The sequence below is a fragment of the Drosophila grimshawi genome, unplaced genomic scaffold (assembly GCF_018153295.1).
Source record: "Drosophila grimshawi isolate 15287-2541.00 unplaced genomic scaffold, ASM1815329v1 contig_1377, whole genome shotgun sequence".
Classification (NCBI taxonomy): domain Eukaryota; kingdom Metazoa; phylum Arthropoda; class Insecta; order Diptera; family Drosophilidae; genus Drosophila; species Drosophila grimshawi.
Window position 1 is genome coordinate 6,121,747 of NW_025062900.1, and position 16,534 is coordinate 6,138,280.

Genomic DNA, 16,534 nt, shown 5'->3' on the forward strand with positions numbered 1-16,534 from the left:
ATTTGAATTCACATAAGTTAAAACTAAACACTGTTTATATCAATGAGACTATATTTTTAATTGTAAATGGATTATTGTTCTGCATCAACAGAATAGATATCACTTATCTCCCGTAAACCACGCGCAAACTCCTTCAATACTAATTTGCCCCCTTGCACGGGATTCATGTCCACCTCTGTGGCTTCGGTTGCCTGCAGCAACATGCGCTCCAGCAGGGCCACAGTGATTGGTGGCTTAATAATATTGATCTCTTTGGGCGGCATCGACTTGGGGCTGGGCAACAACGTTGCCTGCGGCTTCTTGGGCAGTGCAATAGTGTTTGGTGGCGGCAATGTGATTATGTTGCCCACATCCATATCGAAAACCTGTAGAATCGGTGACGATGCTGCTGACGGCATTGCCGACGCTCCAAATTGTTGGCCCTCAAATGCTGCGGAACCGGGTGCCGGACGCAAATGGATATTAATGCCAGCCTTGGCAGCGGCAGCGGCTGCTTTGGCACTGAGCGCAGCGGCGCGTTCCCTTTTAGCGGCAATCGCTGTTTTTAATGGCGGCGTGGTAACCGCCATGCGCTGCTCCGTGTTGCGACAACCTGCAGACTGGCGATTTGTAGCTATGGGTAATGATGTATGCCGGACTTACCAATGCACTTGCAGTGAATGGAACAGACGGCCATGGATTGATAGCAATCGCAGTAGTTTTTGATGCATTGCGAACGCTTGCAGCAGCAACCTCTGGGCGCCGGCTGCTTTGCCTTTTGCTCCTGCACACAGTTATTGATCGATCTCTTATTGAACATTATTAGTCCAGAGTCGAAATTCCGAACAACAAAATGCTGTAAATAAGTCAGTTTCGAAAGCGGCTGTCATTTGTCAAAATGAAACATAAAAAAAGCAACAGTAGGAAATTTGATAGTTCCGTTTAAAATTGTCGAACATAAAAAACTCATTACTGTCATTTAGGATGTACACAAAAAAATACTCATTACTGTCAACTAGGACATACATATTAAAAACTCATTACTGTCAGTTAGGCGCGTGTGCGGAAGTCCTTTCAAATTATCATTTGGGCGAAGGAAACTCATCAGTTTGTTGTGCTTTTTGATTTTGTTTTATAAATATGGAATGTTTATATATATATTTGATTTTTAGTTTTGCACTAGTTAATCTATTAAAGCTTAGATAAAGTAATATATTTATGTATATTGATTTATTTAGGTGTACTTGTAATAAAGATAAAATTTGTTAAGTACCTTTCGTTTAACAAGTGTTAATAATAGCATTTTTAACAATTCATTAATTGATGCTACATTTTCTCTCTCTCTCTCTCTCTCTATCTTTCTATATATATATATAATGTATATATGTATATATATTTGTGTATATGTATATAATATGGAATGGCATTATGATATTGTTGTTCATCTTACTACATTTAACACTAATTGAATGCAAAAAAAAGTATGTAAAACATTTGTTCTGACTTTGTTTTGGTTAATTATGTTTACCTAGTTAAATATTGCTTGCACTTTACATAGTTTTTTTCTTTTCTATTCTTGTTTGGCAGATACATAGATAATTGTTCTGGTTGCTAGTATATAGGCAGATATTAAGTTGTAGAAGACTTATTAACATTAAGAAAGTAATTTCGTGGCAAATTGCAATTGATTGCTTTTTTAAAGTAAACGCACTCGCATCCACATCGCTTTTGCCCCACATCAATACAATCATCATCAAAATGGAAGCTTTAGGGCGACTGACGGACTGCTCCACATGGGTAAGGCAACAAATTGATTTTTCCCGATATGAGTTCTTCAAAGATCACGAATTGCATGTTGCAGCTTCAACAAATCGTATTGTTGAGCAGCTCATAACAGTTCTGGGCAGCAGCACCCGCCGCCTCCTGGCGTGTCTTCAAAAAATTGCCCACCCAATGTGCCGTTAGATCCAGATATTTGGTCCTCGAGCCGGGATTGTAATCAAGGAAACCAGCACGTGGCGCAACCTCCTCGATTTGACTGCCATCGGGCCAATTGTTGTAGCTGGCAATATTTATAAAGCCCACATGATTGAGAATGGCCGTGCGCCACGCCACACCATAGTACTACAAATAAGATTAACCATTTATTTATTGTGTATATTAAATAAACATATATGTTATCTTCTACTTACGCGCCCATTGCTTCTGTGCCGTTGTATATCGCCGTGTCGTGGAAATTTATTACGCTCCGCAAAGCCGGGACCCACGGTGGGCACAAACAGCATTTTATAGGACAGTGCATAGGACTTGAGATATGACCAATTCTTCCAGGTGCTGGCAAAGACGGCACCATTGCTCGGCAATTTGCTGTAGAAGCCATCAAAACACAAACGACGCAAAACATCCGCATGGCTCTTGAGTCTGTCGAAATAAAGATTTGAAAATGCGAATGAATGAATTGAGCTGAGTAAAAATCTAAGTCTTATTTTGCAGGATTTAACAATATTATCGAATAAAGAAAGTATTATATTAAATTGTACACGGCAATTAAAAGCCATTTAAAGAAAGTGTCCAGCTTAAGCTCAGTAAAAACATAATTCTCTCTCCTGACGGCATTCAAAAATGCAATTTAGACTCTTTACAGTCTCCATAGATGCAGTTATAAATTGCCAGAAGGAAAAGTTGCCTCAAATCTAACCCACAACAACATTACTCCTTACAACCCTCACCTGATGTGCCCAATGTAAAATGCATCCAGCACACGCCGCAAACTGCCCATATCTCCATGTCCAATTCGCTTCTCCGGCAGCTCTTCTGCTGGTGCTTCTGGTGGCCGGCACAGCTGACGGCCCAGACTCTCGCTCAGCTTGTATGCATTGCTGACATAGAGCACCGGCAATAGGGCTCCCCGAGATTGACTCCACACCCGATAAAAGCCCGGCAGTTCGATGTACCCTGCAATATCCTGGAGCTGTTGATGCACAAATTCCACGGATCGATTGCCAGCGACGCTGAGTTCGAAGGTGACGCTCAGATTGTGTTGCGGTGCCATCTCAATGATTTGATGCAACAGCGCCGGATCCGAGGGCCGCACAAAGTTGAGGATGAGCACACCAATGCCACAGCTGCGAATATTTTCGAAATGCTGACCCAACAGCTTGGCACTGGGCTTGTACAGACCCAGCGCCGGATAGAAGGCCGTATTGAGTACCTTCACGGGTTTTGGCGTTGTTAGCGGCAGTGCCACATCATTGGGATGCTCCGGCTGTGGCTGTGGTGGCTTCTTGGACTTGTACCACGGCACCGGTGCCGTATAGAAGATGTGCACAGCCGTTGCCACTGCCTCCATTGTGGTGCGCATCTGTTCCGCTGCATTCTCGTGCTGCTGCTGCTGCTGCTGTTTGACCTGCTGCAGTCGGTTCTGAATGATGCGCGACTTGATCTTTTGCTCATCATATTTCTCGGGCACAATGACGCCATGTTCCCGATGTGATTGCAACACCATCGCCTGCTCCTTTGGCTGCTGCTGCTGCTCGGATTGTGGCTGATAGGCACGTTGTATGAATCGCTCGTCCAGCAAACGTTCAACTGTCGCTCCATTCTGGCCCGAGGAGCCGAGTAAAATGATGCAGGTGATCACAATTAGAGTGACAATTGTCACCAGCAATAAAATCTTCACCTTGCGACGCGTTTTCATATATTTTTTGAGCAGCATTTTTGTTGTTTTTTTTTTTGTTTTTTGTTAACTTGAATGACTCTATTCACATTGTTTTGGCCTATTGTCGTTTGTGCTTCTTCTGCTTTTCGCTATTTGTACAACTACCCCAACTACCATCCCCAACGCCCTCCCATAACAAAGGACCAGCCCCTTTTGGTAACCCTACACTGCCGGAAACTCAACACGTTTTGCGCATGTCCACAAAAAAAAAACGGACATCAAAAATACGCCAAAATAACAATTGGACACGCAATTATTTCTTATTATATATGAAAATAAAACACTTCAAAAGTTGTACTTTTCTAGTACTAGGCATATATTCAAAATTATAAAGAGACAGATATATAAATAACTAGCGTTTGTACGTCAACACATTGTTTGGATTGTATTTTATTAGATATAAAGTAAAGTTTATAAAAAATGGTATCATTCATTCATATAATTGGTAGCATTGCTGTCTTATCCACATAGATGACTAGCGTCCCTCAACTGCAAAAAGATCAAATATTACTATGTAATCAAATTATTAAGCAACAGAGGCTAACTTACTATATGTGGACAGATCAATTTCCTCGGGCAGCTCGCTAATGTTGACATCGAAACGATCCTGTACTTCGTTAAGTATCTTGGCATCGTTCTCATCGGACACGAAGGTGATGGCCAGACCCTTGGTACCAAAGCGACCGGCACGCGCCACCCGATGCAGATAAGTGTCCGAATCCTCGGGCATGTCATAGTTGAACACAATGTTCACACGCTCAATATCCATGCCACGGCCAAACAGATTTGTGGCCACCAAAATACGTTTCTGGAAATCTTTGAATTGCTGATAGCGATTCAAACGATCATCTTGATTCATGCCACGATGAATGCCAATGGCCGGGAAATTTTGCTCTGTCAGCAGCTGGGCCAACGCGGTGCAACGTTGCACAGATTTGACAAAAATGACGACCTTATTAAATACAATACAAATTAAAGATGAATAAAAAAAAAGCATTGGGATTCGATTTCAAGATATTACTTGATTGAACTCTAGCACATCGAGCAGTTCGAAGAGCTTCTTGTTCTTCTCGTTCTCCTTCAGATTGACATAGTGCTGCTGGAGGCCGTGCAGCGTCAGTTTGGCCTCATCATCGACATACACTTCCATGGGCTATATTGAAATATTGGAAATGTGGTTTATGGTGCAACATTTTTGAAGGAAAAAAACAAACAAACAATTAAGATTGATTGACAGAAATCGGCAATTTGGAACTTATGAAATAGGTACGCCTACAAAATATTCTACATACGGCCACGCTAAATAACCATCATCAACTACTCGGTATTTTATTGTTGTTGTTGTGCTGTGCATCTCGAATGTGTTGCAAGTAGCAAGCGCTCCATGCGGACATCAGATGTTGCGGGGACGCATCAGTATCAGAATCGGTATTCAGTATTCAGTATCGTTCGTATTGTGTGTGACTGCTGTTCATTCACTTGTTTTTCATTTTTGTTGATTGCATTTACATTTTGTATTCTGTTGTTATTTTGTATTTTTTTTTTGCGTTTTGCAGTTTTACGCGTTTAACCATTTAGAAAATGGTCTTTTGGCATTTATGGCAAGAGTTTTGAGTCATTTTATACGCAATGAGCGAGTTTTCGTTTGCAGTTTGTCGCGCTTAACCATTTAGAAAATGGTTTTCAATAGTTATGGACAAGGATTTCAGATATTTGTTATGCGCTTGCAGCGCCTGCTTCGATTTGCTTTTACGCGTTTAACCATTTAGAAAATGGTTTATGGCAGTTATATAGTTATAAATATTTAACCATTTGGGGAATGGTCAATTGTCGTTATCGTTTACTGTTAACGCGTTTAAATCAGTTACAAAAACAATATGTGTTCTCGACTGGTTTTTTTCGTTTTCAGGTAAATGGCAGAAAATGTAACAATTGTGGTTTGTTGGTGGTGTTGTTTAGGTTGATTTTTTGTATGGCGTGCGCGTTTTCGTATTTAATTATTATAGCTAGTGGTCGTAATAGTAGTAGTAGTAGTAGTAGAAGTGCGACGGAGATATTTACATCTTGCATAAACTTTTTGCAAACGGGACGAATCTCTTTGCTCAAAGTGGCGGAAAACATCATAACTTGTTTGCCGTGTGGTGTGCTACGGAATATTTCCTGCACATCGCGACGCATATCTAACAAACATAAAATATATTATTAGCAACGTATAAAGATATTAGTTTAATTATGAAAACTTACCCAGCTGCTCCAACATCTTGTCACATTCATCGAGAACAAAGTGCTTCAAGTGCTTCAGATTCAACTTCTTATTGCGTATCAATGCCAAAATGCGTCCCGGTGTGCCAACAACAATATGCGGTGTGCCATTCTTAAGTGTCTCCTCATCCTTTTGAATCGCTAGACCTCCAAAGAATACAGCCACCTAGAGCAATAAGCAGCAATTAATAAAATAAATTTCTCCATTATTGCTATCTATACATACCTTAACTGTGGGCATATATTTGGAGAAACGTTCGTACTCCTTGCTGATTTGGAATGCCAGCTCACGGGTGTGGCACATAACCAGAACGTGACAGGTGTTATTATCGGCCGGCTCCAATTGCTGCAGCGTGGCGAGCACAAAGACAGCCGTCTTGCCCATGCCGGATTTGGCCTGGCAGAGAATATCCATGCCGAGCACAGCCTGCGGGATGCATTCGTGCTGAACTGCAAATGTTGCCAGATGAGCGTAAATAATAAATAACTACCATATGCATGCACAACTGTACATATTTTTCTCTACTCAAATTAGCAACCCATTCCCACTAGTCTTGGTATAGCTCAGAGTCGATCACAGACTAATTTCTACATACCTTCTGATGGATGCTCGAAGCCGCAGTCAACGATTGCACGCAATATTTCTGGTTTTAGCAAAAAGTCACGGAAGCCCGAACTGTGAATGGAGACATAGGTGCCCTTCACGTCCTTCTTTGGTGCCTCCTGGCTCTCAACGGCAGTGGTTTCGTTCTGCTCCTCATCCTCGTAGTCGAGAAGATCGTCATTATCAGCCATATTTTTTTTTTTTTGGTTGCTTTACTCCTCTTTGTGCGTATCTACGTTAGGAAGGCTGTTTGCAAAATTCTGGGGGCGAAATAAAAATGGCTTTTGTAATTTACAATGTGTCTGTATATGTGTGTTGTAAATGCCGCGTTTTCCGTTTGCCAAACCGGCGTATGCTCGCCGCCATCTTGTTTTTTCAGTACATTGAATCATTCCAGCAAATTTTTTACAAGATATTGCGAAACTATATTTAATGCCCGCTATCAAATGCTTATTTGCTTGTTTTGCAGTTTCACTTACTGTTCACACGTTCGTTTTTTCGCTAATAATAATAATTATTATTATTCTTTAGCGAGTTTGGAGAAGTAAGACTGACTCTGAACGTGACGTCGATAGTGCAAGTATAGTTCCTACTATCCAAAATGAGGCGGCTCTTCGATAAACGCAGTATCTATTCGATATACAAATTCAGCTAACAAAAAGGGAAATGATTAAAATTCAATATTTATAAAGCATAGATTTCGCATAGCACTATGCAGTACGATAAATATTATTTATTTAAGTGAATAAATTAATTTCAATTTACCAACTTCGTGAAGGGTTGCATTTAGGAATTATCGATATTTGCTATTGTCACGCGAAAATATCGATACTTTGAGCGTCAGTCTACCCAATAGAACTATACGTCGGCCGCGTTTTCTGTCGGTAATAAAAATTTGTTGCACAAAAACTTGCGCAGTATTCGATCAAAATACGATTAAACACGTAAGTTTGTAAATACCCCAAACCGTTTTCAAATAGTTTATTGTGAGCAAGCTAGTGATATAAGTGCAAGTGAGTTTCCCTCTCGAATTTTGGCATTGCGCGTGCAGCCCCCCTGCAGCTGCAACAAAATGCGACTGTCAAAAACCAAATTGTGAATAAAAAACGCCATATTGTGTAAATTGAGGCGTTGCATTTCAGCCAAGTAGCCGAATGCATTTTCACAACAAATGCGCGCGTGTTTATTTCATATATTTAACAAGCATTTCAATGCCGCACCCGCTTAATTTTACCCTACGCCCATAAACAAAACGCCGCTAAAGTAACTCAATTGTTTTTTTATTTTATTTTTCGTTCGTTCGCTTTAGTACAGTCGGCTTGAGTGAAAAAAATCAACTGGGGTAACATGTTAGGCGGTGAGAGAGAGAGAGAGAGAGGCAGCAGTAGACGAGACAAACTCGTTTCGCTTTCAATTGCGCTCGCTCTCTCTTTCTCTGAACGCATTTTGAGCAGTTTTATTATTATTTCTTCTTTCTGATGCTTATTTTTTTCTTGCTTCTGTTTGGAATTTTATCAGGCCCAAAAAGCGAAAGATTGCGCGCAAAAAATAAACTCGAGCTAAGAGCAAACACAGCGTTTTAATAAGGTCAGTTAAAAGTGTGTGTTTATGTATTTTATGTGTATATACCCTGTATTTGTAAATATATGAGGTATATGCATTAACCTAAAAACCCGGAAGTTAAAGAAAGCAGCAGCTTTGCATTCTGTGTGCAGGATATCTACTAGTCGATTACTTTATTATCTATTTCATATAGGTTTTGAATAATTTTTTATACGTTTTTTGCAGCAGTGAAAAAATGTCATCGAAATCTCGACGAGCTGGCACCGCGACGCCGCAGCCCGGCAGCACCTCCACTCCGCTGCCGCCAACCGGACCCCAACCGTCGCAGTCGCAATCGTCGTCGCAGTCGCAGCAGCAAGCTAATAGTCCACTGAGCCCCACACGTCATTCGCGTCTCGTGGAGAAGGTGGAGCTGCAGAATCTGAACGATCGTCTGGCCTGCTATATCGATCGTGTACGCAATCTGGAGACGGAGAACTCACGTCTCAGCATCGAGGTGCAAACGACCCGGGACACTGTGACCAGAGAGACGACCAACATTAAGAATATCTATGAGAATGAATTGCTCGATGCACGTCGCATGCTCGATGAGTTGGCACGCGAACGTGCCCGACTCGAGATCGACACAAAGCGCCTGTGGGAGGAGAACGAGGAGCTGACGGCGCGTCTCGATAAAAAGACCCAGGAATGCAGTGCAGCAGAGTGTGAGTGTGACTCTGAATTCACTTTGCTTAATCAGTCATTAATCAATCTTAATTTCCTGCCACTCTGTAGCCAATGCCCGAATCTATGAGTCACGTGCAAATGAGCTGAGCAACAAATATACGCAGGCCAATTCTGATCGCAAGAAGGCCAATGATGATTTGAATGAGGCCCTTAAGGATTTGGATCGTTTGCGCAAACAGCTCGAGGATTCGCGCAAGAATCTCGAACAGGAGACACTGGCGCGTGTGGATCTGGAGAATAGCATACAGAGTTTGCGTGAGGAGCTCTCGCTCAAGGATCAGGTTCATGTGCAGGAGATCAACGAATCGCGTCGGATTCGGCAAACTGAATACAGCGAGATCGATGGACGTCTTTCGTCGGAGTACGAGGCAAAGTTGCAGCAATCGCTGCACGAGTTGCGCAGCCAATACGAGGAACAGATGCGCAACAATCGCGAAGACATCGAAGCCCTCTACGAGGCCAAGATCCGTTCGCTGCAGGATTCCGCGTCGCGCACTAGCAACTCGTCGCACAAGTCCATTGAGGAATTGCGCAATTCACGCATACGCATCGATGGCCTCAATGCCAAGATCAACGATCTGGAGTCGACCAATGCTGTGCTGAATGTGCGCATCCGCGAGCTGGAACAGCAGCTGGACAACGAGCGTGAGCGCCATAGCAATGATATCGCCATGCTAGAGAAGGAGCTGCATCGTTTGCGCGATGAGATGGCCCATCAGCTGCAGGAGTACCAGGATCTAATGGACATCAAGGTGGGTGACGGAATACCTAAAACTATATACTATAACATCTAAATTGAAGATTGCCAAGTTTGGTTCTAAATAGAAAATATTTATTTTCAAGATCATCTAAAATTAAAAACCTTTTCAATTCCGTGTAGGTCTCTTTGGATCTGGAAATCGCTGCCTACGACAAGCTTTTGGTGGGTGAGGAGGCGCGCTTGAATATAACGCCCGCCAATTCGGCCACGGTGCAGTCGTTCAGTCAATCCTTGCGCAGCTCACGTGCCACGCCCTCGCGTCGCACTCCGTCTGGCGGACTAAAACGCAAACGAGCCGTTGTCGATGAATCGGAGGATCGAAGTGTGTCCGATTTCTATGTGTCGGCCAGTGCCAAGGGCAATGTGGAAATCAAAGAGATCGATCCCGAGGGCAAATACGTCAAGCTGTACAACAAGGGCAGCGATGAGATCGCCATCGGTGGCTGGCAACTGCAGCGTTCCGTCAACGATGGTGGACCGGTCACCACATACAAGTTCCATCGTTCGGTTAAAATCGAACCGAATGCTACGGTTACCGTTTGGTCATCGGATTCGCGGGCCAGCCACGAGCCACCATCCAACATTGTGATGAAGCAACAGAAATGGATCACAGGCGACAATACGAAGACGGCTCTGTTGAATAGCGATGGCGAAGCGGTTGCCAATTTGGAGCGCATCAAGCGTATTGTGTCCACCCATGTGTCGTCCTCATCCTCATCGCGTCTCAGTCGTCGTCGCAGCGTCAGCGCCGTTGATGGCCACGAGCAACTGTATCATCAGCACGGCGATCCCCAGCAGGCCGGCGAGAAGTGCGCGATTATGTAACAGCTGCCATGAGTTAACAGAAAAAACAATTACACACACTAAACACACACCACACCACACACACACATAGCCAGACAGACAATTTATACAACAACAACAACAATAACAGACCCCGTTAGACAGCTAAGTTTATATATTTTAGTTTACCCCATTTATAAGAAAAACGTTCAATTAATTTATTCATTTTTTGTATATCCCTGCAACAAGAGAGCAGCAGGTTTACATGAACAACTTTATGTCTTCAATATTAATCTTCCACATGTTTAAAAATTCAGTTTCTGTTTTGTGTTTCTCCATAACAACAACAAAAAAATGACAAATTTCAATTTACGTTACGTGTTTCGAATTCAAAAACTACTCCCCCACTTCAACTATACTTTACGTATTCATAAGCAGTAGTTTTGTAGACTTTATATGGTATATTTGTTAACAATCCCCAACTACTTCCAGGCTATAGAATATACCATTTAGAATTTACAAAAGAAAACAATAATTTTCAACTCTTCCTCTTTTTTTTTTACAAAATCTTTGCAAATGCTGAGTTTTACAGCATTTCCGATGCATTTTGTGCAAAGAACACCCCTCAACCATATATAAATAAATAGACATAAATATACATATAGTTTTGTAAGCAGCATTAAAATTACGACAAGAGCTCATGTTAAATAACTAATAAAAACAAAAACTATATCAACAAAAAATCAGACTACATAATAGTAAGATAAGTATCTTTTTTTACACGCAGATCAAATAAAAATACAAATTTCTATCTAACATATAAAGAACAAGAAGAGACAAAACACGCATAAAAAGGCAATGTGAGAAAATAAAAAGAAAAGAAAGCCAGCAATAATATATATTTTTAAAACAAATAAAATTCGAAGGCAATCTCTCCCTCGGTTTGGCGCTCATATTAGATTGTTTTCAATATCTATATACATATATATATATATATATCTTTTTGGGCGCTCAACCGGTTTAAACTTCAACCCAAGAAAGTTTTGCGGCGTTTATTTTATGCGTGGGTGTGGCCACGACAAACTATTCAACAAATAAAAAATAAGAAAAACCTACAAATTAAATTGTAATCTTAAGCATATATATGTAACTGCTAAATAAATAAAAATGTTTCATAAAAATTTACGCCAATTCTAGTTCGCAAACTAATAAGCCATTTATTAGGGTATTCAATACACTTCGTTGCTTACGCTCTGTTTTGAGTTATTTTTGAATTGTATGTATATGCATATGCCTGGAAATCAACTCATGTTCTTTGGCTTTGCTGCCACTATCTGGCAACGCCAGAGCTCTCGAATCCCACTCAAAAGCATATGCCCTCAGCGCTCAAGTTCATTCAACTATTGCTACTGCATATTAAGCAGTTCTCTTTGTGCTCCGCGTACTTACTTTCTACTTGCAGAGACGCATTTCGCCGGCCGAATTTTACGCCTTGCAAATGCTGCGATAACACCGGACAAAAAAGTATCTCAAGGTCTCATTTCTACGTAAATACAACGATTAAGTTGTTCTCTTTATCGCTCAGAGCGCCGCATAACAAGAGCTAATCGGGCTCGTTATATACACACATATAAATATATCTGTTATATTCTGTATAAATTGACAGCTAAATTGGAACGGCAATCGTAGCTTGCTGTTAGTCTCCAAGTTTGCTTAACGCCAACCGCACGGTGTGTTGTCGCAAAGCCAGCCTCGATTGCCTTTGTTATTGTTATTGAACATTGCAAAAAAGAAAGAAAACAAAAACAACATTCGTTGACATTGTTACAGGTGAGCAACTTGACGACCATCTAGTGTCCTTCATGTGTCGTTCTCTTTCTCACACACTCGAAGCTGTTGAAAGCAGTTTGTTTGCTTGACCAAATGTTTTCAAATGGTGAATTATCGCAAAGAATTATTCTCGATAGTATTAAGTATCGATTATTGAGTAGAATTTAAATGTGTTAAAAATAACGTATGTACTTTTAAAAAGTATTTCAATCGCTATATGGAGTGTGTACTGTAAGCAGGCCCAAAACAATGGGCAGCGTATCAATTGCGAGATAAAAATGCTCTTGTTTAAATATGCAGTAAATTGATATCTAATCTAATCTTATCGGGAATGCATTTTTTTAACAATTCACAGTCCCTGAAAAATGAGACTTATAATCTTGGAATCAAGTGACTCAGTTGGCAAATGGGCCGCCAAATATGTAGCCAAGCGGATCAATGACTTCAAACCGGGTCCCGATAAGTAATGACCATTTAGTTTACGCTTATGAAAAGTATAATCGATAAATTTCTCAATATATATTTGCCAGATATTTTGTACTGGGTCTGCCCACGGGTAGCACACCATTGGGTATGTACAAGGAGCTGATTGAGTTTCACAAGCAGGGCAAGGTCTCCTTTCGCTATGTGCGGACCTTCAACATGGACGAGTATGTGGGTAAGTATTCAGTGTTTATTTTCCCCACTCGTGCGATTAAAATAACAAATGCATTTCTTGCCAGGTTTGCCTCGCGATCATCCCGAGAGCTATCACCACTTTATGTGGCACAATTTCTTCAAGCACATTGACATCGATCCGGCGAATGTTCACATTTTGGATGGTAATGCGCCCGATCTCGTTGCCGAGTGCAATGCGTTCGAACAACAGATTAGGGAAGCCGGTGGCGTAGAACTCTTCATTGGTGGCATTGGACCCGATGGACATATTGCATTCAATGAGCCTGGCTCATCGTTGGTGTCGCGAACGCGTGTCAAGACCCTGGCCCAGGACACACTTGAAGCGAATGCCCGTTTCTTTGAGAATGATATGAGCAAGGTGCCCAAGCAGGCGCTCACTGTGGGCGTGGGTACCGTTATGGACTCGCATGAGGTGATGATCTTGATTACGGGCGCCCACAAGTCCTTCGCCTTGTACAAGGCCATTGAGGAGGGCGTCAATCATATGTGGACTGTCAGCGCATTCCAGCAGCACGCGAACACGCTGATGATCTGCGATGAGGATGCAACGCTGGAGCTGCGCGTCAAGACGGTTAAATATTTCAAGGTATGCTCGAGGCAACTGCAATTATAGTTCAATTCTGGTTTTGGATTTGGAACAGTTTTAAAGCTTTAGCTAGTTAAGGTGTTGGTTTTCTTCGGGTAGAGTTGAGCTGTTTTGAATTATGTACATTTATCTTGATATGGACAATATTTTGTGCTGCTTTTAACTGGAGGTGCTATAACTACTCTGCATGCTAACCCATTATCTACTGTTTACTTACCGGCTTCGTTTTATGACTATAGTTAAAGCTTGCTAAAGCCTGATTGGCATCAACTTTGCTAATATTACAGGGCATACTCAGAGATACGAAAAATGCAGCCGCATCCCAGGAAGATTACACAAACCTCAAATGTAATGTAGAATAATGAAAACTCTTATTTATATTAAGGGAGAGACAAAGAGATTTTGTTTTTTAAATGATTGTGTATACAATCTGACTTTGTGGTGTCCCACTTACTAAATATAGGCGTCAGTAATCGCAATATTCAGCGGTTCAATTGAGCACTTATCATTTGCAACAAATTCTCTTCTGAATTGATTATAATTGTAAGTTGATAAACATATGTTAGCAAATCTAAAACATATTTACAGCTGGTTCACCCAAATAAATAGAAGCAATATGAAAAATTATTATAAAATGTGAATACCTCAATATGCATACGTATATCGATGGTGTATATGGGTCTATCATATATATAAACACAGAATATATTATGTAAATTAAATCCGAGAAATCAGAAAGTGTAACACGACGAAGAGCTTTAAATATACTTATTTTGTTAAGAATATGCATATAAGCTGATGAAGACCAAAAATATTTAATATAAAACCTTATAAGATTATAAAAAAAAAAAAAAAAAATGAAACGTGAGCCAACAAAGACCATTAAGTCAAGAAATCTTGATAGAAGAACTTTTTGATGTGTTGAAGATCTCAACTTAATGACTCAAGAATTCTTAAATATACACATATATTTCATTTTGACAAATATTTCAGTCAACTCAATAAATTCGCAATATATTATGGATAAAAATAGTATAAACAAATATTGATAAATTATACATTTTGCACATCTTAAGCATATAGATTGTTAAACTGAAAGAATTGTTCGCAGAGCCAGAAGATAAGGAGAACTATTACTGAATTCTTAAGATTGCATTAGGCAATTGATAAAATTAAGTATTTCTTCTATTAAGAATATCTAAAACAAATATTTTTCTACCATTGCAGAGCCTCATGGATGTGCACTCCAAACTGATAGAGCAGCAAATGGTCAATCAACCCTAGTGCTAAATGTGGCACGTCTTATTTTGTTTCGAACTCAAGGAGAAAATATCAGTTACAAATAATTTTCATATTATGCATTTTTATTTTTATAATAAAATTACTTACAATACAAAAAAAATGGAATGTATGTCTAAAAATATATATATATTTTTACATGTGCATTGTGGAGACTAAATAAAACAGTGAAAACCTAACAACATCCACGCTCCAGAATTTGATTGTCCGTGTAGACAAATTCCTCGTGATCCTCGACTAGGCGAAACAGCTCCTTGGCATAGAAGATGGAACGCACCGACTCCTCCAGTATGAGCTGATGATTCTGGGCAGCGCGACGCACCTGCTCATGGATGAACATGGCCTCCAGGCGCTTGGCACGCTGCGTCAGGCGACATGCCTCGTTATTCCGCAATCTCAGCTCGGCAGCACTGAGGCGACTCTCCACCGCCGGCTGATGACGTGACCCGTTGCGATGATAGCTACATATCTCATTGATTAAACTGGCATTGACATTGAAGATGCCGTCAGCAGCACTGATGACGTTCTGGCATACCGATGGCGTTTCGATTATTTCACGTCTGATATTTTCTCGAATTAGTTGTTCGATCACCATTTTCCTTGCCACACCCAAATACCCACGACGTATGTGCTGGCGTCCAATCTTCTGACGCATATGCCGAAAGTTAAACACCTGTGTGCCCCACAGCTGGCCACGGACACGGGGTTTAGTTTTGCGCAGCCGTTGGGATTCACGGAACAGTTGTCGCTTCACTCGCTGCAGACTGGCATCTTTCGGACAGACTCGCTCTGGCTTCAGGCAAATGTCCACCTGTTGCCACAGCTCCAGGCGATTGCTCAACGTTGCACTTGGAGCCCAGTGCAGTTTGTGGGCGAGGCCATTAATCAGATACAATTGTCGTATGCACTCGTTGAGGAAACTGCGCTTTGTGGGACTCAGATAATTTGGTGGATTATTGATGATGTAATGATCCCGTTTGTAGACAACACAATAGCCACTTTCGCCATTCGGCATGCCAGGATATTGATACACAATCAGCTGCTGATCCGCATATTCGATCGGTGAATTGAAGATGAAAAGTTGACTCTGTGCGTCCAACGGGGTGCGGAACATCAACAGCTGCGACTTGTTCTTGTTGCTGTTGTCGTTGTCCATTTCCAAATGCGAATGCTGACTCTTTGCCAGAGTTAACTAGCTTATATAGCAGCCAGGTAAGGAGTCGGTCAATTGGCCTGCCAACTTGCTTACGTGACTCAACTTGCAGCTTACCTAGGTACTCAAAATCGTATATAGTACCTGTGTATAAAACTGTTTGTGGGGAGTGCCTGACCAACTGATTGGATTTCACTTAAGTTTTCCCAAATATGTGGATGGGCGAAACCTTTTTTGATCATTTTTAATGATCTTCAATTTTGGAAAGTACACGCAAATGATTTCAAAATGGCTGGAAAAATGGATACAATTTTGCTGTTAATCAAACGCTTGTATCAACTTTGGCAGTCGACGAGAGAAACCCAATTCTTATTCAATTTTTTTTGTAATTTAGATACCTTTTGGTATAAATTATTGAAACAGCGATTGGTAGTATAGGTTACCTGGAAAACGATATATAATATATAATTTGATTAATTTTCGAATATTATTGTAAACCGAAAAAATAACATCTAGTTATCCAACTCAAACAAACTGTGAAATTTCGAAATAACAACAAGACTTTTATCTTATAGTTATATGCGGATTTTTGA

At 40.9% G+C, this 16,534-nt stretch overlaps 6 protein-coding genes across 9 annotated transcripts; 2 read left to right on the forward strand and 4 right to left on the reverse strand.

Moving 5' to 3' along the window:
* Positions 1-31: 31 nt before the first annotated feature.
* Positions 32-805, reverse strand: LOC6562733 (protein tesmin/TSO1-like CXC 5). The gene is made up of 2 exons (XM_001988923.2): positions 643-805; positions 32-592 (listed from the first exon to the last, which is right to left on the reverse strand). Exons 1-2 carry the CDS (start codon positions 797-799, stop codon positions 72-74), a joined length of 678 nt encoding a protein of 225 aa, XP_001988959.1. The 5' UTR covers positions 800-805; the 3' UTR covers positions 32-71.
* Positions 806-1,391: 586 nt separating this feature from the next.
* LOC6562732 (glycoprotein endo-alpha-1,2-mannosidase) lies at positions 1,392-3,709 on the reverse strand. Its single transcript, XM_001988922.2, has 3 exons — positions 2,709-3,709; positions 2,172-2,400; positions 1,392-2,103 (listed from the first exon to the last, which is right to left on the reverse strand). The coding sequence occupies exons 1-3, from the start codon at positions 3,692-3,694 to the stop codon at positions 1,843-1,845; spliced, it is 1,476 nt and encodes a 491-aa protein (XP_001988958.1). The 5' UTR covers positions 3,695-3,709; the 3' UTR covers positions 1,392-1,842.
* A 362-nt stretch (positions 3,710-4,071) lies between these two features.
* Positions 4,072-7,154, reverse strand: LOC6562731 (ATP-dependent RNA helicase WM6). The gene is made up of 8 exons (XM_001988921.3): positions 7,043-7,154; positions 6,556-6,823; positions 6,186-6,409; positions 5,942-6,125; positions 5,759-5,877; positions 4,719-4,850; positions 4,247-4,649; positions 4,072-4,186 (listed from the first exon to the last, which is right to left on the reverse strand). Exons 2-8 carry the CDS (start codon positions 6,752-6,754, stop codon positions 4,173-4,175), a joined length of 1,275 nt encoding a protein of 424 aa, XP_001988957.1. The 5' UTR covers positions 6,755-6,823; positions 7,043-7,154; the 3' UTR covers positions 4,072-4,172.
* Positions 7,155-7,410: 256 nt separating this feature from the next.
* Positions 7,411-11,530, forward strand: LOC6562730 (lamin Dm0). 3 transcript variants are annotated; one of them, XM_032736282.1, is made up of 5 exons: positions 7,411-7,507; positions 8,082-8,150; positions 8,352-8,830; positions 8,901-9,604; positions 9,733-11,530. In XM_032736282.1, exons 3-5 carry the CDS (start codon positions 8,362-8,364, stop codon positions 10,435-10,437), a joined length of 1,878 nt encoding a protein of 625 aa, XP_032592173.1. In that variant the 5' UTR covers positions 7,411-7,507; positions 8,082-8,150; positions 8,352-8,361; the 3' UTR covers positions 10,438-11,530. The 3 variants fall into 3 exon arrangements, with proteins under 3 accessions (XP_032592173.1, XP_001988956.1, XP_032592174.1); XM_001988920.3 differs by having other exon boundaries at positions 7,433-7,507; positions 8,355-8,830; positions 9,733-10,503; XM_032736283.2 differs by lacking the exon at positions 8,082-8,150 and having other exon boundaries at positions 7,442-7,507.
* A 555-nt stretch (positions 11,531-12,085) lies between these two features.
* LOC6561750 (glucosamine-6-phosphate isomerase) lies at positions 12,086-14,967 on the forward strand. 2 transcript variants are annotated; one of them, XM_001988919.3, is made up of 6 exons: positions 12,118-12,225; positions 12,581-12,688; positions 12,756-12,883; positions 12,948-13,489; positions 13,777-13,837; positions 14,717-14,751. In XM_001988919.3, coding segments are annotated over exons 2-6 (831 nt in total). In that variant the 5' UTR covers positions 12,118-12,225; positions 12,581-12,590; the 3' UTR covers positions 14,719-14,751. The 2 variants fall into 2 exon arrangements, with proteins under 2 accessions (XP_032592404.1, XP_001988955.2); XM_032736513.2 differs by lacking the exon at positions 13,777-13,837 and having other exon boundaries at positions 12,086-12,225; positions 14,717-14,967.
* Positions 14,899-16,278, reverse strand: LOC6561749. Its single transcript, XM_001988918.2, has one exon. It carries the CDS (start codon positions 15,942-15,944, stop codon positions 14,964-14,966), a length of 981 nt encoding a protein of 326 aa, XP_001988954.1. The 5' UTR covers positions 15,945-16,278; the 3' UTR covers positions 14,899-14,963.
* Positions 16,279-16,534: the final 256 nt, after the last annotated feature.